Below are 27,523 nucleotides of genomic sequence, written 5' to 3' on the forward strand. Positions count from 1 at the left end.
TTGCTTTCAATAAGTGCAGTTGTTTTCGCTGTGCAGAGCTCTTAAAGGCGTGTTTATCATTTAGTGCTGCAATATTTCTGTTATGGCTGGACTGATTTTTAGACTGATATCAGTATGAATTATTTTCAAGACAATGCAGTAAGTAGCTAAGAGACATTGTATGTGATCGCCTTTATGCAATAAACAACTGTAGGTTGTTCAAGACACAAGTGCTGCTGGTCAATTTGAATTAAGTGTCTGCTACACTTTTGATGCAGATATGCATAAACAAAGCAGATATGTTAGATAATGGTTTATGACCAACCCTGAAAGATTTTAAGTAGGGCACCTGCATTTACTATGATTTCATCATTACCTATTCAGCCATCGTGACTCAAGGGTCAGACGAAAGACACTTAAATGAGCCATAACAGACATGAGACCCTATAAAGGCAAAACCTCTGGTGTCATCTTGTGGCTGGTTTAATAATTGCAGTGTGCCACAGAGGTAGTTACGACGCAAGAGAATTACCCATGTATTAGAACAGGGCTTTTCAGTCTTTATACCACAGATCCCTAAAGACGATCACCCTTGTTATATAGAAACCAATCGTAAAATAGAATACACAAAACTCACAGTAATGAACTGTTAATTGTATTTTGTATATTTAAATGGATTACTAATATTTTTTATTTTAATCAAATTTAACATTGCAGTTCCCCCCACTAGACCCAAGTTTAGACCCCTGACTTTACAACCCCTGTAGTAGATAAAAGATGTGAAATTCCCTTCAGACATTGGAAGAAACTTTAGTTTTAGATTTCAGGGTTAATATTTCTTGTGTCCCCCCAAAAATAGTACATAAAGTGCACCTTCTACGCAATTAAATACTATGAGCATAGTCACTCACCATTTAATAATGTTAAATTTGACGTTTAAACCATTAAAAATACCTATAAACCAATTTAAATCCCGAAAATGTTAACATTTGTAATCTATTAAAGAATTTTTTAATGACTCAAGAGATGACAGACAGCAAAATCAGGAATGCCAGAACTTTATTGAATGATTAAGATGAACAAAGGAAATGGTAATTGGTCTGATAATTTTCAAGACTTATATATTAAACTTAAGCATATTAATTGCCCCCACGAAGGCGGAGCACAAGGTGGAGGGTGGACTCCTTCTGGATGTTGTAGTCGGACAGTGTGCGTCCATCTTCCAACTGTTTACCAGCGAAGATCAGACGCTGCTGGTCAGGAGGAATGCCTTCCTTGTCCTGGATCTTGGCCTTAACGTTCTCAATGGTGTCGCTGGGCTCAACCTCGAGGGTGATGGTCTTGCCAGTCAAGGTCTTCACGAAGATCTGCATACCACCCCTAAGGCGGAGCACCAGATGGAGGGTGGACTCTTTCTGGATGTTGTAGTCGGACAGTGTGCGTCCATCTTCCAACTGTTTACCAGCGAAGATCAGACGCTGCTGGTCAGGAGGAATGCCTTCCTTGTCCTGGATCTTGGCCTTAACGTTCTCAATGGTGTCGCTGGGCTCAACCTCGAGGGTGATGGTCTTGCCAGTCAAGGTCTTCACGAAGATCTGCATACCACCCCTAAGGCGGAGCACCAGATGGAGGGTGGACTCTTTCTGGATGTTGTAGTCGGACAGTGTGCGTCCATCTTCCAATTGTTTACCAGCGAAGATCAGACGCTGCTGGTCAGGAGGAATGCCTTCCTTGTCCTGGATCTTGGCCTTAACGTTCTCAATGGTGTCGCTGGGCTCAACCTCGAGGGTGATGGTCTTGCCAGTCAAGGTCTTCACGAAGATCTGCATACCACCCCTAAGGCGGAGCACCAGATGGAGGGTGGACTCTTTCTGGATGTTGTAGTCGGACAGTGTGCGTCCATCTTCCAACTGTTTACCAGCGAAGATCAGACGCTGCTGGTCAGGAGGAATGCCTTCCTTGTCCTGGATTTTGGCCTTGACGTTCTCAATGGTGTCGCTGGGCTCAACCTCGAGGGTGATGGTCTTGCCAGTCAGGGTCTTCACGAAGATCTGCATACCACCCCTAAGGCGGAGCACAAGATGGAGGGTGGACTCTTTCTGGATGTTGTAGTCGGACAGTGTGCGTCCATCTTCCAATTGTTTACCAGCGAAGATCAGACGCTGCTGGTCAGGAGGAATGCCTTCTTTGTCCTGGATCTTGGCCTTGACGTTCTCAATGGTGTCGCTGGGCTCAACCTCGAGGGTGATGGTCTTGCCAGTCAGGGTCTTTACGAAGATCTGCATTCCACCCCTAAGGCGGAGCACAAGATGGAGGGTGGACTCTTTCTGGATGTTGTAGTCGGACAGTGTGCGTCCATCTTCCAATTGTTTACCAGCGAAGATCAGACGCTGCTGGTCAGGAGGAATGCCTTCTTTGTCCTGGATCTTGGCCTTGACGTTCTCAATGGTGTCGCTGGGCTCAACCTCGAGGGTGATGGTCTTGCCAGTCAAGGTCTTCACGAAGATCTGCATACCACCCCTAAGGCGGAGCACCAGATGGAGGGTGGACTCTTTCTGGATGTTGTAGTCGGACAGTGTGCGTCCATCTTCCAACTGTTTACCAGCGAAGATCAGACGCTGCTGGTCAGGAGGAATGCCTTCTTTGTCCTGGATTTTGGCCTTAACGTTCTCAATGGTGTCGCTGGGTTCAACCTCGAGGGTGATGGTTTTGCCAGTCAGGGTCTTAACGAAGATCTGCATACCACCCCTAAGGCGGAGCACCAGATGGAGGGTGGACTCTTTCTGTATGTTGTAGTCGGACAGTGTGCGTCCATCTTCCAACTGTTTACCAGCAAAGATCAGACGCTGCTGGTCAGGAGGAATGCCTTCCTTGTCCTGGATCTTGGCCTTGACGTTCTCAATGGTGTCGCTGGGCTCAACCTCGAGGGTGATGGTTTTTCCAGTCAAGGTCTTAACGAAGATCTGCATACCACCCCTAAGGCGGAGCACCAGATGGAGGGTGGACTCTTTCTGGATGTTGTAGTCGGACAGTGTGCGTCCATCTTCCAACTGTTTACCAGCGAAGATCAGACGCTGCTGGTCAGGAGGAATGCCTTCTTTGTCCTGGATCTTGGCCTTGACATTCTCAATGGTGTCGCTGGGCTCAACCTCAAGAGTGATGGTCTTGCCAGTCAGCGTCTTTACAAAGATCTGCATCTTTACGCTAGAAAGCAAACAAATGAAAATGAATGTCAACATATATTGCATTGGTGAATGCCATGCACTCTTTCACTCACTTGTCAGAGTAAAAATAGATGCTTGTCCAGACAAACAGGATTTTGTGCGCAAATATAATTTATTCTGAAGCAATATACTTTGTCCTATCATCTTTGAAATAGTAAAATCTGCATTTGTGATAATTACCCCAATGTAAGTGACATTAAAATTAACTACTTTATTGAACGGTTATATGAAATCAGTCACATTTTCAATCGTGATGGTATTGAAGACAGCATTCTTGGCTGTGTGATTAAGGGCTGCAACAACGAATCGATAAAATCGATTATCCAAATAGTTGGCAACTAATTTCATAACCGATTCGTTGTGTCCCACGACACAGATGTTTTAAAAAAAAAAAAAAAAATTATTGGAGCGTAGAGCTATGAGGCGCCAGACTGGACAAAAGCGAAGCAAACTCCGCGAGCGACACTGCGCTTGACACGCGTGTTTGCGCGCGAGTGTGTCTGCACGCGCGAGAGACCGAGTGTGTCCGAGAGCGCGCGATATAGAGTGTGTTTGCGCGCGAGAGAGACCGAGTGCCTCTGAGAGCGCGCGATAGAGACCGAGTCTATTTGCGCGCAAGAGAGACCGAGTGTGTCCGAGCAGCACTGAATTTTTAATTCTTTGAGTCATTGAGTCATTTCAAATGACTCAGAGAAACTTCACTATATGCTCGGAAAGGATGAGCTGCAAAATACACGCCATACGAGGTGGTCAATCCATTGTATTTTTTAGTGAGTGTGCGTCTTTGAGTGTGAGAATTTGTGCGTCTGTGAGTGTAGTGTGGAGAAAAAGTTCTGACGTTTAAACAAATCCTGTTAAGTTTTCTGATTTGTATTTATTTTTTTTAAATTATTTATTGTTTTGACAGCTCAGGTCACTCAAAACAAAAATACACATCATTTTGTGCACTTTATTAAAAAAAAGTCCTATATATTTGGCAGATGTAAAGCATACATGTGTGTGTTTTGTGTTAGTCAATAAAAATGTTTTGTATTACTTTAACAGCTCAGGGATGTTCAAGGAGCAACCCGTTTGTGCACTTTCTGAAGATTTTTTGCACTGTGAATTTGCACTGTCAGTTCTGTTTTTGAATAAAGGGTTGGAAATTAATGCTTTATTTTTATCCGATTAATCGAAAAAATAATCGTTAGTTGCAGCCCTAGTGTAATTTTGCCCAACTATCGTGTTATAAATATAACAAACATCTTGTATTTTTTTCGCAGTAAAGTATAGTATATTGTTTCGATTTCTCTTTGAGAGGCTACGCGAGCCTCAACAGCGCAACCTTATATTACTGTCAGTATGTACATTATATATGATCCACAATCAATCTCCTCTTACACTAAACCTAACAGAATCAGAACATTCTCGCGTTTCGGTGATGCCCTAGTTATTTTGTTATTGACGTTTTAATCAGGCTAACGTTAAGTTACTTGTCCGGTGGAGCAAGTAAAATTATTTCACTTAACGTTACCCCTTCAAAAATAAACAAATTAACTTCTCGTGGACAAGCGTTAATGTGGAACACTGAAAATGTGCTTATTTATGATCGTTAAACAAGCCCAGGAATTATCTAGAAGGTTACTCATAATAAAAGAAACAAACAAGGTAGGTGTGTTTACACCGTCACTAATGCTGACACAGCTGTGAGTCAGGTTTAACAAATGGGCGATTGAAAACAAAATGGCGACATTAACAGAAAATGGCCAGAATAAATACGTAGAATATATAAACATACATATAAATAAGAGTTATAATTCGATGGGAGAAATAGTTTATCAACGTGTCGACGGCTGACAAATGTTTTAAACGCAGATGAATTCAGATATTCGATGACCTCACCGCCCTATTTTGCGGCCTAATTCGTCGCCAAATTACTGAACGCGAACAAAACATAACGTTACATATATACCATCGACGAACATTATTTAGATACATAACCACATTAAGTTACAAAAAATAGAAACTAAATCACAAAGAACATACACATTTGGTCCTCAGAAATCAACAGGCCGGCTAGCATAAAAGCTACCGCGTTAGCTTTTTCTAAAATATACGTATATATATTCGAAAAAGACCTCAATCAAACAAAATTCTGTTGTTTTTAAGCAGTGATATATCTGGCGTCGTTTGTGTAAATTTTACTTCATACTTACAAACAAATGTTCCTTTCTTGAAGAGCGCGGAGTTTATGAGTCTCTTTCCTTTCGTCACAGAAGCGAATCTAACTGCTCAAAACAAAAGATCCGGGTATTTATACACAACCCGCTGTATCCTTCCGCCGCTGCGCCCAACGCACTATTTAAAAAACTGCAGCTATTAAATTTGAAAACTTGGTTTCATGGGAAACAAAACATATGTGTTATGCTGAACATATACCAATAAGCATTTTATACATTAGTTGTGTGTGGACGTGAAACCGATCTGTTTATTTTGTGTGTTCGTGGGGGTTGGGGGACAGGCGGAGTAATATGATTTTCTGCACAAGATTGGCCTTGATCAAATGTTTTGAGATCAAAATGACACATAGGCTTCAAAATAACACACTACGCGATTTATATTAAATATTTTTTATTGAAATAATACACTTTTAGAAACACTGAGGTAAACGAGTTGATTTTGGCAATGGAAATAGGCTCTATTTAATAATATCTAGGTCAAGAAAATGAACGCTGGCACATAACAACAGCATTCAGTGCGTCACCAAGCGCAACGTCACGCTTTTCTCATTTCCCAAAAAAAGACACAAAATTGCAGTGTTTATGAACTTCACTTCAGTGATGGTTAACTTCCATAGATTAATACTATTCTGAGAACACCAGAAAGTAAATATTACATTACACCATGTGGTATATATTAAGATTTAGTCACAGGTAACACAGGAATGTAACTAGGCCTACAGTTATTGCAAAATAATGATATTTTTCATCATTGCTCTCTATCATGTGAAAGGCCTCCAAGGTGTATGGCACATAATGGTCAAGGTATCCAAAGCTGAACACAAGAACATATTGCAATCAATGCAGAACTCTGTTCAGTTTCCTCCTCCTTTAGAATTTAACTTTGGAGATACCTGTCAAAAGAAACACATGTTTTCAAAATGAGCATGGTTAATGCAAAACAACTAAAGACAGCGGCCTACAATCATAATATATAGGCTACTATATATGTATATATATATATATATATATATATATATATATATATATATATATATATATATATATATATATATTTGCCCACAAAAAATATTGGGACATATATAGGCCTAATATAATTGCTTTAGACAACAAAACACCAAATCAAGTGGCATCTGCACATAAGCAATGCTAGAAATTTTCTACAACTAGCTTCTGCCAGTTTTGCAATGACTTTATATAAACTAAAACCAATATAAACTAGTAGCGTAACCACACATGTAGTTCACCTTAACTATGTTCTACTAACCTTTGACAACCAGAAAGTGTCCAAAATCATATACAATATTTATATATATATATCATTTCAAACCTAACAAACATATTTATTGTCAGCAGTTTAGCCTGAAATGTGTGCTTGTGCTGTCTTTTTTTCAAATAAATTACACTTGCTTAAATGTTTGTCATCCAACTTAATAACATTCAGACATTTTGTGTTTCAAAAATTTTTTTGGGGCCAAAGTATGTTAAACAACCAAAAGCATGCACTTACTTGTCTCAATCTTTTCAGGCTTGTAGGAGTTTTAAAATCTCCTCTCAATACCTAAGAAAAAAGGGAAATTACTTTATTACATTTACAAAAAACTATCTCGTTCACTATGTATACATGTGACACACTGAGTTTTTTCTGTGCATGTACAATACAAAAGGGAACCATTACAGAGTGTCGTAAGCACAAAACATGCAACTCTTAGAATGCAATTCACAACAGATGCCAATAAGAACCAATGTTGGGTAGCTTACTACAAGTAGCGACGCTACAAACTTAACTACATTATTTCAGTAGTTTGACAGCAGCTCTTTACTTTTAAAACAGTATAGCTTTTCTAGCAGCTAACTACTTTGTACAGCAAGTGTACTTTGTACACACAATTTTTGTAATCAACCTAAAAGATCCCCAATGTCATGTTTTGGCCATTGCTTTGGCAAAGTATCAGTCAACCGAAAAGAAACTCATTCAGTTATTTGTAATATACGTCATTGTAAAAAAAAGTAGTTTCAATGTAGCTACTTTTTTATAGTATCTTAACTTTAACTTACAAGTAGCTTGTAGCTTGTCAAACTACAGTTTCAGAGTTGCTTTCCAAACACTGATAAGAACCTTTATTTTTATCTTTATAAAAATTAAAGGATTAGTTCACTTTTGCTGATAATTTACTCACCCCATGTCTTTCTTTCTTCAGTCGAAAAGAAATTAAGGTTTTTGATGAAAACATTTCTCCATATAATGGACGTCAATGGGCCCCAAACGGTTCAAGGTCCAAATGACAGTGTCAGTGCAGCTTCAAAGGGCTTTAAACGATACCAGACGATGAATACGGGTCTTATCTAGCGAAACGCTCGGTCATTTAAAAAATAAATAAAATAGTTTAAGTTTTATAAGCACAAATGCTCGCCTTGCTCTGTTCTGTAATGCGCGTTCGTGACGTCACGCAATACGCAATTACGTTGAAAAGGTCACGCTTCTATGAAAAGTCAAACATTTCTGTCCTGACGAAAATTTTCTTTTAGGCTTTTTAATATTACAACACCCAGGATACGCACACGCAATGGGCATTTTAAACGATACACTGACACAAAGACATTTAAATTTGTGTATATGGTCCTCCTTCCGCACATTTGTAAACACTGACTCGATTACGTGACGTCACGAACGCGCATCACAGAACAGAGCAAGGCGAGCATTTGTGCTTATAAAACTTATACTTTTTTATTTATTTTTTAAATCGCCGAGCGTTTCGCTAGATAAGACCCGTATTCATCGTCTGGTATCGTTTAAAGCCCTTTGAAGCTGCACTGACACTGTCATTTGGACCTTGAACCGTTTGGGGCCCATTGACGTCCATTATATGGAGAAATGTTTCAAAATGAAATGAAAATCAAAAACCTTAATTTCTTTTCGACTGAAGAAAGAAAGACATGGACATCTTGGATGACATGAGTGAACTAATCCTTTAAGATAAAATCTTATCTTTATTTTATAGAGTGTAGCAACTCTGATCTATGAGTTGCACTGAATTAATTGAAATGCATATATTCTGTGTTCAAATATACCCTTTGAGTATTGTTGATCACTTCGGGATCTGGTGGACCATAGTCTGGGGGATTGGCGTTGGGGTTGTAGCCCAGTTTACGAAGCATTGGAGCGATCTTCTCCATGTCCAACTGGACGTCTGCTGGGATGTGGCCGACCCATCGTGTGAGAGCTTCCAGGTTAACTGGTTTGATCACCTGATCTGTGGAGCGTTCGGTTCTTAAAAACATAGAGAAAAGTGAGTATTGACAAGAAACAGAAGAAGGCCGAAAAACAGGGATAGGCAACGTCGTTCCTGGAGGAGTGCCGCTGTCCTGCAACCCTATTTAAACACACCTGAACAAGCTAATCAATGTCTTCAGGATCACTAAGGGTACGTTTACACGACAACGATATGCTTAAAATGGAGAAGTTTTTCCTTTGAGTTTTCCGCGTACAGACGACACCATTGTCAAAACGATCCTAATTCACACAGATCTGCGCAATCCAAGACTAAAAACGCTGTATTTGCTGCTAGGCCATTAGATGCCGATGAAACACTGTATACTGACACGTAATACGCATGTGCATGACCAGAGATTCGCGTTTTTGTTCTTAACACGGAGACCGGTTTCAAAAGTTTGCGTTTTCAGGCACCCGGCTACTCGCAGGTCCAATGTGGCTACAGCGTAATATCATACAGGTAAATTCCTTTTTAATTGATTATTAAATTGCTTATTAAGGTTTATACATGCTAGTTTCCATGACAGAGTTGAAGATAAATATTTTCATTACTACTGGAGCTGCCAGTTTGCTGATTATTAAACCGCAAGCACAAACTATGCAAAAGCAGCAGCCCTTCAGGCGCAATTAGTGTCTCAAATTCACTCAGATTCATTTTTATTCACTCCTCGAAGTGGACTATATTAGTGGACTTATGTAGGGAATAGTAATTGAGGGTATAGGGCACAATTTCAAACACAGCCTAGACTACTGGCATGTGAGTTTTTTTTTTTTCAGGGTTGGAGCTAAACTCTGCAGGACAGCAGCCCTCCAGGACCAACGGTGTCTATCCTTGGCCTAAAACATGAAATGTAATTTCACCCCACCGAGACAGTGATACCCCTCCTGGCCGCCCAATGGCCTCCTCATGGTGAAGAACCCCTTCATCCCACGGGGATTTGAGAAAATGAAGCACACGCTGCATGGTGGCTCGTGGCTGCAGCACCAGATCCTCATAGCGGACCGCCATACACCGCCTCTGGCCGACAGCCATACACTGGGAGAGCATCACTTCAATTGCATTGCTCCATTTAGTCAGACAGTCCCTGTAGCTGGACAGGTTGAAGCCAGAGATAGTCACTCGTCTGGAGATCATAGAGTGAACTGACGCTCGACCATCTCTGAGCATTAGCAGGAATTTCGAGCTGAAAGGACAGATGATGACAGGTGGGATGAGTAAAATGCCATGAGGAAGATGAGAAATGGAAAGGATTTTTCTGCCATTTGAACAACAAAGGCAAAGCAATTATTTTAGACACAAGAAAAAAAAACTAATGTATTTTATTTGTCTATTTGAATAGCCTATATTGACACAGAATCTCTTCTCAGCCCTTTTGATGAATGGCTATGCTATTTATTTTTATTTGTATAGTTTACACTCAGTCAGTCAAAACAGTTTTGAGTTAAATTGATTTAGTGTCTCTGGTAAATTGTGATCTAGGACATTGTATTATGTTAATTGATTAATTAATGGGGTTATTAATCAGTATTTCCATGTATTAGATTAGATTTAAGACAGATTTGCTTTCATTATAATCTATAGGTTACTTGAGTGAAATCGTACAATTTGCATAGTGTTGCTATTATGAGATTTCTTCAATTAAAATATGGGCAATTAATTATGTAAATCTTTATGTAAATACCTTTCAGATGAATCTCTTTTACTGGGATTCTGCTTTGTCTGTCATCAGTTATTACATTTTTCAACTAAATTGTGAAAATGTAATTTTAAATAGAATAGTTGAATTAGTATTTTATTTATATATATATATATATATATATATATATATATATATATATATATATATATATATATATATATATATAGTGGGGTAAGATGGCCTCTGAATCATTTTACAAATGAAATGCACATTGTTCTTAAGGGGGCATCTTCTCACATGTAACCCTAATATATTCCTGTGATGTAAATGTATTTTTTTTTTTTTTTTTTTTTATCATACTAGCCCCAAACTCTTGAATGGTGGTGTAATACAAAATATGCTTATATCGATTTATTTTATTTTATTTAATCTTATCAAGCAAAATAAAATGTATAACTAATGTAAATGTATTTGTGTAGAACTTGTTAATTAGCATAAAATAAAATAAAATAATCCTCTAATCTTACTTGGGGAAAATGCGTGACAGATAAACCGCGCTCTTCAGTGTAAAGGGGTCTTTATTGCACAGCACTCGTGCAGGTTCTCCATGACGCGCGATGACCTCCAGGATGAAGGCACTGGTTGCAGTGTCCAGCATCTCTTGACTGACTCCCTCGTCCTCCAGAGCCCAGCGTTCCCCTGAATCCTGCCTTCCCAATGCCTGCCGCATGGCCAGCATCCTGGGGATCACCCGCGTCTCCTCCCCGCAGCGGATGTCAGGGTGGGCGTCGAGCATGACACGCATCAGAGTGGTCCCTGATCGTGGAACACCGCCCACAAACACCATTGGGGTGTTCTGATTATACCGATACTGTGTCCGGTTCCAGTTTCGAGACCGCATAGACACCACATGAGTTCTGGGAAGCTCTCCGAGGCATGCCAGCACTCGATATAGAGTCCTAGTAAGAGACCACGCTCCGAACACGGTTAGCAGGAGTACAACTGTCCGTTTGACTGACAACCGCATCACTCTGAGACATTGCAAGAGGAAAACATTTTAAGTTTAAACACCGGATTGACTGCACTTCCTCTGTTGGCTACTTCTGCAAATAGTTTGTTGTGAACTGCGAGACTGGTTAACTGGTTACAGGAACTATGAGTGTCATTAATCAGATCTATATCATAACAACATTCTTTAAAAATGACTTTTGTGCATATATAAAAAAAAAAGTGAAAGTTGTTTATGCTACATGCATGACATTCACAGGAAATATGGAGCTGAAAAAAGATAATACACTGATAAAGTGACATTAAAAGATATGCATTAAACACTATACGCACAAGTCATTAAGGACGCTAACTCACCTTCACAAGAAAAACAATGAACATCGCATGATCTCCATGCGCTGAGGTGAAGTCAAATGGGCAGAATGCACGAAGAGGAAGTGAACGCAGTTTAGAAAGACTATCAGTTTTGATCTTTCCTGACAGCCAACAATTCTCCTCTACCAAACAACTTGCGAGATGTCTTTCCCCGTGTCTCTAAACATCAAATGTGCTCAATCTGTGCAAATGTGATGCATACATTTAACACTTTCAAAAAACATTTAAAGGAAATGGGTGAACTGAGGAAATGAGAAAAGGTGTGAAACTTTGACAAGTAAATGTGGCATTTGCATGCAAGTAGGAGGCTGATGTTTCCACTCCATTAGACTGTGCTGATATACCAGGAAGATTGCAAATTGCTTTTTTAATAGTTAATTTATTTATCTCAGAAGATTCCTCAGCAAATCTAGACACAAATGCTGTAAAAATATAGAGCTGTAAAATGAGTGTAGAAGTATTCGATTGAATGATCATTTTGAGTCAAGGTCAACTTCTGTCACATTTAGGCTACTGTTGTTCAGCAATGTTTTGCAGTCATTTCAATATACATTTCATGGGAATTTGACATGAAAGCGAAAAAGTTCCCCACTCAGGTTTCACAATGGGTTCAAGTTGGTCAACAGAAAGCTGCTGCTGATTTTTGTGAGTGACTACTGTGGATCATACATCATCAACAGTCCCCGCCCACTTTTTCAGCAGCGCTGGTTCCGGAAATATTTTTTTCATTCAGTTTTTCCAATAGGGATTTTCAAAAAGGTCTTTCTTAAATACTTATAAGCCACGAACCAAGCCAATCAGCTACGAGGTAAATCACAACACTACAAACTTTGATTGGAATCAAAAATAGTTTATGAAAATCTAACAAAATTACAAAGGTAGCCTACAAGACTGTGTACTTTTTAGTGAGGGAAATAAATTCAATCCCATGAAGCTTTGCGAACAGCATAATGAATAAAGTACAGAAAAAAAGTACAAATGTTGATGACAAATAAACAATATATTTGAAGTTTATTGCAAAATATGCATATACAAATATTGAAGTATTGTGAGAGCTTAGAGGGATTACGACTTCATGGGAGTGGGCGGAGCTAAAGAACTATTTTGGAGCAAGTTGCTTTTTTCGACTCACTGATTGGTGGAATTTTCTGTACGGCATCATGGGTAATGTAGTGTTTAACTGGGAATTCTGCTGATGAATGCAGTTTTTTTTTTTTTTTTTTTTTTAAAGCTGAAATAACATGGGCTGACAAAATTAACTTCCTGAAAATTAATGGGCTGAGTTTTTACTTCCACAACCCGACTGTTGCACTCTATAGACAATGGACCTTTATTTCCCCCAAAATGTCATTAATGTGACCGTAATGAGCAAGTTTGAGACTTGACTTTTCTTAGGAGAAACATCTGAAATGCATGAGACTCTAGCAAAGTCTTAATATTAAAGAGATTTAATTTTAACATTTTCTGTCCAATGGGCAGATTTTGTGAGATTTGTAATCAGTGGAGCATAAATGCCCTATTTCTGTCAGATGATCTCTTTTAAAATAAAAGCCTTTAATAAAATCAGGACACTTCAGGGTTAAAAAAGATTTAAATGAATTTATTTTTCACATTTCTTTAGAGAAATCAGTTACATTTTTTTTTGTTGATCTCCAAAAATGAAGTATTCATTATACAGCAGAGAACATTTCACATATATACTTCAAAATAAATACATCATCTGGTCTCTGCTGCAGTAGGACGTCACTTGCAGGGGAAAAATACTACTTTAAAACCTGCACTACAAACTGCTCTAAGTACAAAGACTTAAAAATGACAGCAGGCAGGACGGGCCACAGACAGACAGACACAGGACGGCGCCACCACGACCCCTTTATATCGGAGCACGTACCTCAGGGTTAGACTGTCCCATAAGTTACAGAATTGAGGCGAAAGAACAATGTGCAAACCCATCACTTGTTTTTTTCCACTCACTTGTCATGTCACACACACACACACACACACACACACACACACACACACACACACACACACACACACACACACACACACACACACACACACACACACGCGCGCGTTTGTGAATGGCAGAATGAGAGCCTCCGTCTGTGAGTGCATACGTGTTGAGTCACATGTCGTAAAACCACAGTAACGTCTACAGGCCGAACGATCTCTGCACTGATACTTCCTGTTTCACAGACCCTTTCCCTTCACGCCCCTCTCTCTCTCTCTCTCTCTCTCTCTCTCTCTCTCTCTCTCTCTCTCTCGGCTGATGAGCACCCTTTCCTCTGGAGGTTGGGGAGGTGGGGAGAGTGGAATTGTCAGGATATATTTACATCACTTCCTCTAAGAGCTGGAGCAATACGGGACGTGTCTGTGGGCCTCTTCATATGGACACCTCATATTCTCTCGTGTCCTGTAGAAAATAAACGCAAGAGATGCTGTGAGAATTACCACGTTTGATCATGTAAAAAAACTCATTGCTCGCACAGGTGATGTTGTTCTACTTGGTGATTTCCTGGGCCTTGTTATGTGGTTCAGGATGGCGGATTAGGCTATTGGTAGGAGTTGCTAACTGGTTTGTCAGATGTTTTGGATGATTGCCAATACTTGTGGTTGCTAGGGTGCTCTGGGAAGTTGCCAGGGCTGTGCTATGTGGTTCCTACAAAGTTTTAGATGGTTGCTAGGGAGTTGCTAGGTGGTTGCAAGGGTTTTCTGGGAGTTGCTAAGTGGTTTGTCAGATGTTTTGGATGATTGCCAAGAACTATGCGGTTGCTAAGGTGCTCGGGGAAGTTGCCAGGGAAGTGTTATGTGGTTCCTAAGCATTTCTACATGGTTGCTAGGGAGTTGTTAGGTGATTGCTAAGGTTTTCTGGGAGTTGATTAGTGGTTTCTCGGATGTTTTGGATGATTGCCAAGACTTATGCGGTTGCTATGATGCTCTGGGAGGTTGCCAGGGCAGTGCTATATGGTTCCTACAGGGTTCTAGATGGTTGCTAGGGCGTTGCTAGGGTTTTCTGGAAGTTGCTAAGTGGTTTTTCAGATGTTTTGGATGATTACCAAGACCTATGCTGTTGCTAGGGTGCTCTGGGAAGTTGCAGGGAAGTGCTATGTGGTTCCTAACCAGTTCTAGGTGTGCTTTCTGCTAGGTTTTTTTCTCAGTTCTAGGTGTGCGCGCATGGGTCTTGGCAATCATCCAAACCACCTAGAGGTAGGTGGTTTGGATGATTGCCAAGACCCATGCGGTTGCTAGGGTGTTCTGAGAAGTTGCCATGGCAGTGCTATGTTCCTACAGGGTTCTAGATGGTTGCTAAGGAGTTTCTAGGTGGTTGCTAGGGGTTTCTGTGAGTTGTTAAGTGGTTTCTCAAAAGTAGTTCTGGGTGCTGCTTAGGGCTGATTGCCAAGGCTTTTCTAAGCATTTCCTATGGAGTTGCTAAGTGGTTGGTTGTTCAGGTGTTTTGGATGATTGCCAGGACTAGGGTTCTCTAGGAGGTTTTATGTGTTCTATGTGATTGCCAAGGCGGTTGCTAAGGTGTTCAAGAAAACTCTCACCCCTCCAGTCTCGTAGAGGGGGTTGTCAAACTCAGTTTCCACGGTGATTTGGCTGTAGGGATGCGGATACATCAGAGGAAGTCTCAGGTTCGAATGATAACGGCACCTGAGGAACACAGAAGAGGGGTTCAAACGCAGCACATGTTCTCTCGTTTCAGCAATGGACAACCATGGTGTCTGTTTTCCCACCCACACATATCATTACACTTCAAGCTATTAAATCCTTTATGAAGAAACCAATCTCATTTCACAACATTATTAGTACAAGCAGCTTTGAGCAGTCTATTAAATGAGCAACAGAACATGTGTAAGTGCTCATGAACATCGGCAGCTCTTTATAGTAGCACAACAGACGGGTTACGGAAGTAAAAACTCCATTCATTTTCTCCATAAGGAAAATTCATTTTGAACGATAACTTATAAACCTCTAAAGACAGGCTTACTGTGTGTATTCACTTCAGTTGAAACCGTCAGTTCACGTTATTTCAGCTTATTACTTAAAATAATTGTGTTTAACAGTGGAATTCCTGGTGAAAAACTACATTACCCATGATGCTGTACAGAAAATTCCACCAATCAGAGTCAGTCTTGTCTTGTCTTGTCTTTTTATCCAATTTTCACAAATGTTTTTGCTTCAAATCAAAGTTTGTAGTATTATGATTCACCTTGTAGCTGATTGGCTTAGTTCATGACTTATAACTAGGGATGCACGATATATCGGGCACCATATCGGTATCGGCCGATATATGTTCACTTTAATGTTAACATTACCGGGCCAATAAGAATATTTAGCCGATATATAAAAGCCGATAAATAATGGATTATTTCCTTCAGCTGAGACATTTCAGATGCGTACTGTTCGCCATGATGGTTTTGAATTGCTTGAAATATGATTAGAAGTGAAAGTCCGTCACATAGGCCACATAAAATTATAATTGTGTGCTTGATACTATATGGCTTTTAATGGTGAGACTTTTGTTTTTGTAATCAGGCTCTCAAAAATGATATAACATTTGTTTTTTATATTTACCGGCCAATATATCGATTTTCGTTTTTTTGTTATTGATATCGGACAATGCATCCCTACTTTTAACTCTTTAACAACGACTATTTTAAAATCCCTATGGGAAAAATGAATGAAAAAATACTTCCAGAACCAGCACTGCTGAAAAAGGGTGCAGGGGCTAATGCACTCTGTTAGTAATACTAACACTTTCCACAGTATATTGCTCACCTTGTGACATAGATGTAGGCTCCTCCCAGTAAAACAGACACTAGCAGCACCAGTATAAATATAGCTAGAGCCATACTTCCCCCATCAAAAGAAGAGTCTGCAGCAGCCTCAGCCACTAGACAAGATACAAATATGAAATACATTAAGAATTCATTTTCGCCTGCTTTACCCACTACAACAACAATCAAAACTCTGATAACAAGGGTAACAATTGGTAAACACTGAGATACAATCTATAAAATTCAAACCTTTGCTTACATTAGTACATTAAACAGTAAAACTTACCCTCTAGTGCATGATTGCCAGAACATTCATGATTGACTGAAAATATTAGGGAAAAATAATATATATTTCAACTTTTAACATATAATAATATAATAAAACAATAACAATGAACATTTGTATGTAGTATTCACATCACAGATATTTACATATTTTATTTGAATATTCATAAATATCTGTTATGCAGCTTCACTAGGGTAGTTATAAATAGAAAACAAAATGCAATTGTTGGGATCAACATTATTTTTTGAAATGTAAAAAAAGAACATTAATATTTTTTATAATAAAAAAGAATGATAATAATAATAATACATCTTGGCGTGAGGGATAAACCCCTGTACATTTATATACATACAAATTCTCTGTAAATATCTTTCCTTACCTCTGCAAAGAGGTAATGGACCACTCCAAAATGAGGGATTTCCCAGAATGCACTTGATGGCAATCTCCCCAATGAGCTCATAGCCTTGGTAGCACATGAAGGTTAGAGACTCTCCCGGTAGGTAAAGCCTTTTTGACAATATCTGGTAGCCGTTGTCAGGAAGGCCGGGATTCTCACAGGACACGGACTCTTCCGCTATTATACAGTGTAAGAAATAAAATCAGGAAAATTGATGGATAAAAAAGGGATTTAAATAGAAAATACAGACATTTTGGACAAAACATTTGTGGGAACAACTCACAAACGCAATGTGGCAAGCGAGACGTCCAAACAGGGGTGCCGGGTTCTCGACCATAGCAAGTGAGTGTGGCGCCGCCCTGCAGGATAAATCCGGGAATGCAGCTATACTGGATAGTGGTGCCAACCAAGAGTTTGGGATCAGACAGAGTGCGCGTGGAGTGCTCCACGTGTCCAGGGTCTGTGCAGTACATAACTAATGAGGGGAAGGGAGGAAAAAGAGACAAAGCTGAGAAGGATGACATTTGAATCTGCCGAAAGTAAAAGTTCTTCAGACTCCAATTAGCAAAGACACCCAAATGCTTGACTCACTCTTCTCACAGAACGGAGGCTGGGTGTTCCAGCTTAGGTCCACCTGACAGGTCAGGGTTTCACTGCCCACGAGGTCGTACCCCGGGTCGCACTGATATGTGATGCGAGCTCCACGCACCAGCGCTGCATGAGACGTGGTCTTCCAGCCATTCTGGATCTCAGGGAGATCTGGACACGAGTCATTGCGCGACACCTCTGGAAAACAGGGGTCAAATAATTGAACCTCTTCTATTTCTCACACAAGTTAGAAATGACTTTTTTTGTGCATAATTTGTTTATTGACATAATTATATAAGTGCTTTCAAATCAATTTGTAAGTATACTGTATAGTATAGTATATATTGTGTATATATACTGTATACACACACACGCACGCACGCGCACGCGCACGCGCACACACACACACACACACACTCAAACTCAATACACAATTTAATACAAAAGTATGTCAAGTAAGTAAGTAGGCATGTTGTCTCATCAAAATGTAAAGTTTTCACCTACAGTGTGTACACGCATCTACAAAACCATTAGAATATAAATAAAAGTATATACATACAAGTGCATATGAATACATACATGCTTGTACAGTACTATGGAAGCATGTTTCCGCCACAAAAAAATATACAAAAATGTGCAACTTATCTCACAATTAAGACTTCATAACTTGGAATTAGAAGTTTATATCCAACAATTGTTAGAGAAAAGTTGCGAGTTATAAACTTGCAATTTCGGGAAATTAAGTCTAAATTGTGAGATACTTGGAATTACAGGGAGAAAAAGTCAGAATTGTGAGATTACCTTTTTTTATTTTTCATTCCGTAGCAGAATAAAGCTTTAGTACAGTATATACACATTAGATTTGCCTTAAGAGGTGTGTTATTACTTTTTTTAAGCGATTGGACTCAGTTTTTTTTGCCTAGCGAATAATTAAAGTCCCGTCTACATAGATTAAAGGAGGGATCTGAGTCATAGAGACCAGAATATCACTTGAGGGTGGATTTTATTGACCTAGGCCTGTTAGTAACCGCTTAGTAAACACCAAGAACACTCTGGTGACCACATAGCAAAGCGCTAACAGCTAACAACCACCCGCAACACCCTAGCATCTCGGAGGGACTTATGCACCACTCACACACTCATTTTTAGGAAATGAAAAAACGAGTTTGTATATTATTTTTGGCTTTTTGAGAATCAAAGAGGCAACTTGAAACCTACACGAACGTGTTGGCTTGGTGTGTAGGAGCATGTGCGCTAACCACTAGCTCAGAGCTCTGACAGCTTTATTCATAAGGTTTCAAACCTTGTAGCTGCCAAAAGAATTATACATAAATGTAAAAGGTCTGAGAAAATATTTTTTTTATTTAAAAGGCATTCAAAACAGTTTTTCAACAGATCAATTATTCTTAGTATGGCCGGATGTTCGTGTATGATGTTAGCGCAGTGCTAATGGGGTTTCCTTTAGATTCCACATTCATTCAGTTCATGAGCGGATTGATCATTGTGAATTCATAGGGCTTCGGTGACCTTTATTCTCCTGAGAACTTTATCCTCTACCATTATACGAACATAAAAAGAGTATCTCTGTCTCTTTAGTTCAAGCCATTACTGGAGATTACATGCAAACGTGCTGTGTGTGTGTGTGTGTTTCCTATGGGAGAGGATAGAGACAAAACTAAATGTGAATGAATGAGGGCAGCCAGGAGAGAATGAGGAGAAGAGGATGATGGGAGATGAATAGTTGTGCCTGAGCGGAAAAAAAAGCATTGATTGAAATGCATGCAGACCACTTGAGAACATAATGGATCGGTTGAAGTAATTTGAAAAGAAAGAGTTGCATTGAGACTCTGTGAGTTCGTGACACTCATACCAGACTGAAAGTTTGTGTATAAAGCTTGTCTTTAACATGGGGAGGTGCAAAAAGAAATACTGTGACCGACTAATATCAACAAAGTCTGGTCTAGTGTTGTTATTGGTAACTAAAACTAAACCTAAAAACTAAACCAATAAAAAAAGAAGCTTTTGAATAAAATAAATTACATATTTAATCTAATATTTAAATATTGGCAACTAACTGAAATAAAATAAAAAATAAAATAAAAACTATTTATACTACTACTATACATACAAATGATTTATACTACTACTATTTGCTATGTACTACTACTATACAGTATTTATATTTTATTAATTCTTATAAATAAAAAATTCTTATAATATATATTTATTATAATTATGTATCAAATATTTAGTTTAATATGACTGTATATATAAAACTAAGTTGAAGTTCTACAATTACTACAAATAAATCTAAAACAAAAATAAATTACAGCTAAATAGAAATATTTAAAAAGGGATCTCAAAAAATCTCTCGAAAGAAGTGTTCTCAAAGATACAAACAAAACTCTTCAGCTCCAGACAATCAGGTTTTGAAAACACTCTTCTTGCCTGTTTGCAAGATGCATGAGACTGAATCTAATTTGTGCTTTATAACTGCCGCCATTAGCTCGAGTGTCCTTACCCATGTAGTTGATGATAAAACCCTCACCCTTCCCGAAGACCAGGCCGGCTGGGTCTGAGTGGAAGGTGATGGTGAGGTCAGGGGTCGAGGAGGACATCTTAAACGGGCTGGTGCCCCCAACATACTGGCCCAATATACGCGTTGTGACCTCATCTCCATCCAAAATGGTTAGCATATCACTGTCGCTCAGATTTAAGCTAATGAGAGAGAGAGAGAGAGAGAGAGAGAGAGAGAGAGAGAGAGTCAGTGGGCGAGAGGTGAGTGGTGTGGGAGGAAATGAGAAAATGAACGAGTCATTCAGGCGGTTTGGTGAGTCATCGCATCCAGCAGGTCTGTGGGTTTCATTGGATTTCAGCATCAGCCACCAGAGCAGCTAAACCCGCAGACTTTGCTGTTGTTCTCCGAACAGAATGTTCCAGATGGACTTACAGCTGCACGTCCAGCAGAACGCGCTTGTCCTCGCCGGCGTGAATCCTCCAGCTGCAATCCTCGCCCTCCCCGTACCATTCGGGCCAGTTTGGGGACAGAATAACGCCGCTGGGACCGGCCAGGTCACCGCCACAGAGAGCTGCAGAGAGTCCACATACACACGTGGCACATTGATTTCTCTGTCACATTGTTGTCTCATGAATCAGCGGAACAAAGTTCAAAAGTCTGTCATGTCACAATTAGCATCTTTATATATATAATATAATATATACACAACACACAACACACACACACACACACACACACACACACACAATATTTAGTTAATATTAGTAGTAATATTTTACATGCAACTTGTAGTTAAATATATATATTTGATATTAAATGGTTATATAATTACAATGAACTATGTTATTATAATATTATATGTATATTATAAGTGCATATTATAAAAATGTCAATTGTTTTATGCATTGATTCTCACCTAGTTTATATATATATTATATATATATATATATATATATATATATATATATATATATATATATACACACACAATTTTTTATTTGTATTTTAATAATTATTATTAAAGTTTTCAAATATTTTCTTTAATATCAACAAGTATGTAATTTGGTATTAAATCGGTATATAATTACAAATAATTATAATTAAATAAATAACTGTCTAGTTATTAAAAACAGTGTATAGATAAAACAGTGTATAGATAAATAGATAAAGTGTAAGTTCATTTATACATTGACACACACATTCACAAACATATATATATATATATATATATATATATATATAAATTATTATTCTCTGAAGTGTGTCCTGTGCATTTGTGTAAATGTGCATTTCGATATTAATTGCATGTGACATCCAAGCGATATCCAGCATGTGTGACACATCATGTGGGGTCGACCAGTGTTATGTTTAGCTGTTATCTATTTTGACCTATTGTCAGTCACAAAAAAACTCCTTTATTCCATCTAAAGATGAATTACAACAAGGTTAAATATAGAGCAATAACTAATACTCATCGACTAACCGATGATTAGGCCGTGAAAATATTCATCAGCCTAGCAGCAAAAAATATGAAATTCTAAAAAGCACTTCTTAGATCAAAGGCTGTTTTGGGATATTAACATTCCATTAACATTCAATGCAATTACCATAACATAATTAGAGAAGATGTGCCAATTAGCTGCAAATCTGCCATCCCATGACATTTAGTAAAGGATTACTGTTATCTTGTAGTGATGTGTGTTATGTAACGTCAGCCGTGGTGTGGTGATCTACCTTTACAGAGGGGCTCTGTGTCGTTCCAGTAGGGGTCTCGTGTGTTGATGCACTCGATGACGGGCGGGCCCTGCTCCAGAGAGTGGCCGGGGTCACAGGTGAACTGCACCACCGTCCCAACGCCGTAAGTCGGGTCGGTCGTGCTGAAGTTTCCATTTTGGATGTACGGCTCATAGCAGTGGCCCTTCTCGAATGCTAAACGTGAAGAATTACAAGATCAGTTTTCCTAATTTGCAAACTGCTGTTTGACTAACATTTGAACACGTTCCTATTTTTTATCATTTAAAACACAAAATAAAAGTGACATTTTATGAAGTGTTGTACTTGAAAAATGTGCTTTAAAATAAATAAATTTGGTTTGATATTTTACCTTAATGTCTTATATCTAATATTTTTATCGTAACAATAAGGACTCATTAGTAAACATTTGTTAATGCATAATGAGCACGACATTTATTACTATTACTATTTTTTATTATGAAGCAAGTATTTATTTATAATTGGTAACGTTAGTAAAACAAATGCAACTGTTCATGTTAGCTCAAGTCCTTTAAATAATAATAAAAGACACAAGTTAATGATGGATTAGTAAATCTTGAAATGAAAATTTACCAAGATTAATAAATGCTTTAGAAGTATTTTTTATTGTTAGTTAATGTCAACAAATAACAAATGGAACCTTATTGTAAAATAATTTTTTTATCTCATGCATTAACATATATTTTAATATATATATTATATATTATATATTTTAATTTAATAAAATATATTTTAACATATATATATAAATAACAGCTAAGGTTAACATGTTGCTCTAGATTGTTTATTGTTACTCTATAGCTAACAGAACTTAATGTTCCTAAAAACTTTTATCTAATGCAATGAAATTCATAAATTTTTAAGTGTTACTTAAATGTTTAAATACATTGTGGTCCGCTGTACATTCAGTTTGATGAATCTGCCCAACATATTTAGTGCGGCAGAGATTAAACTGGCATACCTTCGTAACGTATATTAAAGCCAGTGTTGTGACTGTTAGGTTGGTCTGTTATAAACTGGACCCGAACAGCCGGGCCTTCGCTGATCACTCCCTCAAACGGGATCGGGCCTCCGCGGCCGGAATCAAACAGGACCACCGATCCCGCGTCGAGGCCGCTCCACAAGACAAGCCTGTGTCATGAGAGAGAGGCTGAGCCACTTGTATACGTGTAAAAAGAATGCATTGATTTAGATGATACGTGCATTTACCTGTCTGTCGGACCCAACACCATTCTCTCCAAATGCAGGTGCAGCCTTTGGCCATTAGGAGCCTCCAGGGACCAAGAGCAGCTGCGGTCCAGGGTGCTGTTAGGGCCCGAATGGGGTGAGGGGGACAGAACGCGGCCCACCATGGCGTTTTTTACAACCCCGCCACACAAAGCTTGAAAAGAACATGTGCCAATAAGAGCCAGGCTTATGATTCACTCCACCAATGTAAAGTCTATGGGATTTTTCTGCCCATTTCATTTCTCTTCCATGAGAATATATACGATTAGAATATATGTTTAATACTTAGTGTTAGGGGTTTGTTCAAAGTACTACTAATTATTAATATGAACATGTCAGCACTTTTCACAGCTGTTCCTGTGATTCTCCAAGTCTCACCTCTGCAGCTTGGCTCGCGTTGGCTCCACACGGGCAGCGAGGCATTGAGGCATGTGAGCGTGGCGTCCCCCTGCAGGTGGTATCCCATGTGACACTGGAAATGAGCCGTGCCTCCGGGATGCAGATCTTTTACTGACACCTCCCCAAAATGAGGCCGTCGAGGTAGGGCACAACTCAGGCGAAAAACTGGACAAGAAAGATCAGATTATCCTTTGAAAATTCTCCTTTTATGAGATATGAGTAAATAATGACAGATATTTTGGAGGGTGAACAATTTCTTTAATCATTTATGAGTAAAATGTATGATAATTCCACTCGAGAACACTAATCAAAACAAATTGCAACCAAGGCAGCACAAGAAAGCCTTGTGAAATGAGCCCTGGAGTGAAACTACAACATTAGCCGGTTAATGGACACGGCAGAAGCTATCAAGTTAGATAACCGAGCAAATTAGCCAAACGGAGAATTTTTCAATTAAAAGTTTGAAGGCAAAGTCAATTACTGAGACTTCTGGGTGAGGAGCATTTTTAACATTTACACAAGCACCTGTGGGATTCATTACCGTAATATTATATAAACTTCACAGTTTTATGTAAAAGAGCAATTATCTCCACAAATCCCAAAGATGCCCTGTTTAATGCATACAGTAAGTGTCTTGTTTTGAAAGACTCACTTTGATAATGCAGCTGGAACATGCCGACTCCTCCCTCTGGAGACGACCGGTAGAACACGGACAGCGTGTTGGTTGGACTGCGGATCACCTGACCTTCCACCAGAAGCGTCTGATTGGCTAGTACGAGCAAGGCTCCGCCTTCATCTTCACCTCTGATTGACAGCTGCTCGCCCTCTGACAGGTTGACACTTTTGACCTACAACAAAGGAATGCCAAGCATTTGTAAGAAAACCACAATACATTAAGAAGTATGTAGAGCATGTACAGTACGACATTCACAACAACATATTATCAAGTTCATTTCAGAACAGAACAGTAATGTGTACTATAGTACAATGATGGCATCTGATGATAATACCATGGTACTTCCATGTATGGGAAATTCTCAAAATATAGAGACAATGTCTCTTTTTAATCATGAAAATTACTTCAAATAGTCAAGAAACTTCCATATGTGTGTGTGTGTGTGTGTCTGAAATTATTATTTTTATTTGTACCAAATTTTATATATACTGATATTACATAATTATGATATATTTCTAAAAATAAAAACAAAAATGACAATACTGTAAATATATATGTGTGTGTGTGTGTGTGTGTGTGCGTGTGTGTGTGTGTGTGTGTGTGTGTGTGTGTGTGTGTGTGTGTGTAAATACACACACATACATTATCAACATCAGAAAATTGAAAATATGAAAAATGTCAAAGGTTGTTCAAAAGTTTACATAGTGATTTTTCACAACATGTTGAAAAGTTATTTATTTAAATATATCGTTTTAAATGTGTCATCGGCGTTACATTGCATCATTTTCATAGATTTTCATTGAAAACAAATTATGATTTAATAAAACCATTTCAGAGGTAGAGAAAATTAATGACAGGAACCATATGTTTTTCTTTGAAACAACATGCACCAATAAACCATGCACAATAAAAGCAATAATGTGCATTAAGAAAGTAAAAAGTGTGCATTTTGATTTCACGTTTAAAGCATATCACGGCCAGCATGGATTATCCATATCTCATCCGATCCCATGAGGACAGTGTGTGTATACAAACCAAATTAATTGGAAGTGTTTTAATCCCTTGAGACAGAATATTTAACACACACACAGACACACATTCACACAGCAGGCCTTTGGCTGTGGATTAAAGGGGTAATTAGAGATTATGTGACGGGCATGAATCATCCGCAGAGGGAGAGCGGACGTGGACACGGGATTACAGCAGGCAACACGCGGGCACTGCGGCAACAAGCCCTCGTTTCTCTCATTAACATCTGTTTGTGTGGGGGAACACACTGCTGCTGCCGGCCCAAAGTGCTCAATCCAGTAACTATCCCTGCGGTTACAGCATCCGCCACTAGAGGGCACGTTCGACTGGACACAGGGTTGTTAAACGCAGTCACCTGTATCCGAGCGAGAGTGTTGGGAAAATGTGCTAGGCACAGGAGAAATCAGATTGCATTGCAGGAAAAAAAAAAAAAAAAAAACCCTTGTTAGGCAGCAGATTGCATTTCCAGATAACTCCCTCTGGGCCACATGCTGTGGTCGGTGTTCTGCAGCTGGTTATTTGTTGAATTACACAGTCTATTAGCATGTCATTTAAAGAGATTCATGCATTAACAGGTGCCTGTTCAGTCAAGAGAAAACAGCGCAGTTTGTCATAACGTTTGAAGGAGGCGGAAAAAATTATTAATGGATGCAATATTCAAACCTCGTATTAAAAGGTCTGCAGATCTGAACCCCGAAGAGCTGTAAGTGTACCTGTAGCTCCACGCCGTAGCCTGTGTACACCGTCACGGTGTACGTGCACTGCAGGAACGCTCCTTCGGGAAGAGGAGGATCGTCTGAAGAATCGATGTAGCCCTCTGGGTCGGTGAAGTTGACCCTGCAGTTTGTTACAGCTGGAGGAAAATGCCAGACAGACCGCATTAAAAAACCCAACTGTTCATCTGAGAATTTCTAAAAAGGGGATTTGAGAAGGAAAACAACAGTCAGGAGAAACATCTACATCATTGAGCTGTACGCTTCAGGTCAAAAGTTTCAAACTAGCTATGGTTTTATTTAAGTTGGACATTTTATTCATGGAAATAAATAATTCAGGAAAAAAGCAGTATTCCCATCTCGTGTGTTCAAGAGAACAAAATCACTTCTGGAGGAAATTGTCGCAAATATATCATGTGCTGCTATTTATGCTACGTGTCAATTGATGCTGTTTGCAACAAGTATAATTAGCAACAAATATCTTGTTTACACTAACGCAAAAAGCTATTAACACAAAATGTCATATAATATGCTGTTATTAGTACTAAAAATACAATTTTGCAATTGGTGCAAATAGACACTGGCTTGAATAATTATGATAAATTACTTTTTACGCATTGACAAAATGTTTGTCATCACAACAGATATTGGATAGTAGCAGTGCTATTTTTTCAGAATTATTACTCATTTAATATTATTTATATGATATGATAGTCTGGGTCGACATATGCTTCAGTAACATTAGGCAGTTTTGATTTATATGCTGTTAAATGTTGATGATCGCGTTATTTTACATACGCATTGCCTACATATGATATCGCTTGTTTCTGCTTTTTCTTCGCTGTGTTTTGATCAGGAGATTCAGTCATCTTTCAGAAGATGTGTAATAGCGCCCCCTACCATATAACAGTGAAAACACAGAAAGCTGAAAATGACCGTCAATGGCGGGGAAAGAGTTAAGCTAACACGCTTATTTGTGTGTAACACGCTTACGGTTTGTTTGTGTGCTTGTTTCTGAAAGTCAGTCGCTAGTTCCGCCTTCTCGATGACATCACGCACGCCGTTAAAGATGGCTAGCGATGATTGGTTGGGAAGCAACCTGTAGTCTGACATGTGTCTTGTCCACGACACGACAATAATTTAGTAGTGCAAATCGCATAATCTGACACTGCTGACTATCGTAACAAACTAAAATATTGTGTAGTCTGAACCTGATTTTTCATCTTATGTTTTATATTATTTAGGGTTTAATTTAATTTTTCATTTAATTAATGAAAACAATTCTTAATAGTTTTAGTTAACGATAGGTGTGTTCGTCTTAAAGCGGTGCTGCGCAGACTGATCGGTGTATGACATCAAATGCATTTGAAATAAAGCTGCCCTCTAATCGCTCTTGTGGTACTTTGGTGTCAAA

The 27,523-nt window shown here is 38.9% G+C and overlaps 3 protein-coding genes across 6 annotated transcripts in view; all 3 read right to left on the minus strand.

Moving 5' to 3' along the window:
- Positions 1-1,021: 1,021 nt before the first annotated feature.
- Positions 1,022-5,519, minus strand: ubc (ubiquitin C). The gene is made up of 2 exons (XM_079599113.1): positions 5,399-5,519; positions 1,022-3,183 (listed from the first exon to the last, which is right to left on the minus strand). Exon 2 carries the CDS (start codon positions 3,174-3,176, stop codon positions 1,119-1,121), a length of 2,058 nt encoding a protein of 685 aa, XP_079455239.1. The 5' UTR covers positions 3,177-3,183; positions 5,399-5,519; the 3' UTR covers positions 1,022-1,118.
- A 279-nt stretch (positions 5,520-5,798) lies between these two features.
- tpst2 (tyrosylprotein sulfotransferase 2) lies at positions 5,799-11,998 on the minus strand. 2 transcript variants are annotated; one of them, XM_079599895.1, is made up of 6 exons: positions 11,702-11,998; positions 10,864-11,367; positions 9,563-9,880; positions 8,495-8,693; positions 6,933-6,983; positions 5,799-6,315 (listed from the first exon to the last, which is right to left on the minus strand). In XM_079599895.1, the coding sequence occupies exons 2-6, from the start codon at positions 11,361-11,363 to the stop codon at positions 6,277-6,279; spliced, it is 1,107 nt and encodes a 368-aa protein (XP_079456021.1). In that variant the 5' UTR covers positions 11,364-11,367; positions 11,702-11,998; the 3' UTR covers positions 5,799-6,276. The 2 variants fall into 2 exon arrangements, with proteins under 2 accessions (XP_079456021.1, XP_079456022.1); XM_079599896.1 differs by lacking the exon at positions 11,702-11,998 and having other exon boundaries at positions 10,864-11,504.
- Positions 11,999-13,298: 1,300 nt separating this feature from the next.
- The window catches only part of sez6l (seizure related 6 homolog (mouse)-like), a 51,508-nt gene continuing 37,283 nt past the window's right edge, over positions 13,299-27,523 (minus strand). For all 3 annotated transcript variants that reach the window (XM_079598637.1, XM_079598638.1, XM_079598636.1), the window contains exons 3-17: positions 26,110-26,249; positions 24,344-24,539; positions 23,671-23,856; positions 23,275-23,446; positions 23,027-23,196; positions 22,027-22,221; positions 20,725-20,863; positions 20,296-20,492; positions 17,778-17,972; positions 17,470-17,661; positions 17,169-17,363; positions 16,790-16,825; positions 16,505-16,619; positions 15,271-15,376; positions 13,299-14,135 (exon numbers count right to left, since the gene is read on the minus strand). In XM_079598637.1, the coding sequence (XP_079454763.1) occupies positions 14,106-14,135; positions 15,271-15,376; positions 16,505-16,619; positions 16,790-16,825; positions 17,169-17,363; positions 17,470-17,661; positions 17,778-17,972; positions 20,296-20,492; positions 20,725-20,863; positions 22,027-22,221; positions 23,027-23,196; positions 23,275-23,446; positions 23,671-23,856; positions 24,344-24,539; positions 26,110-26,249 (2,264 nt within the window). In that variant the 3' untranslated portion in view covers positions 13,299-14,105. The remainder of the gene's footprint in view (positions 14,136-15,270; positions 15,377-16,504; positions 16,620-16,789; positions 16,826-17,168; positions 17,364-17,469; positions 17,662-17,777; positions 17,973-20,295; positions 20,493-20,724; positions 20,864-22,026; positions 22,222-23,026; positions 23,197-23,274; positions 23,447-23,670; positions 23,857-24,343; positions 24,540-26,109; positions 26,250-27,523) is intronic.

This window comes from Phoxinus phoxinus (genome assembly GCF_949152265.1).
Source record: "Phoxinus phoxinus genome assembly, chromosome: 23".
NCBI lineage: Eukaryota > Metazoa > Chordata > Actinopteri > Cypriniformes > Leuciscidae > Phoxinus > Phoxinus phoxinus.

Bases quoted from the DNA above. Each gene is read 5' to 3' on its own strand.
- ubc (XM_079599113.1), bottom strand. From the start codon at position 3,176: ATGCAGATCTTTGTAAAGACGCTGACTGGCAAGACCATCACTCTTGAG.
- tpst2 (XM_079599895.1), bottom strand. From the start codon at position 11,363: ATGCGGTTGTCAGTCAAACGGACAGTTGTACTCCTGCTAACCGTGTTC. The intron at 9,881-10,863 runs GTAAGATTAGAG...CTGTCCTTTCAG, and splicing joins CTGTCACGCATTTTCCCCAA to CTCGAAATTCCTGCTAATGC. The intron at 6,316-6,932 runs GTAAGTGCATGC...TTCTTTTGACAG, and splicing joins GCCTGAAAAGATTGAGACAA to GTATCTCCAAAGTTAAATTC.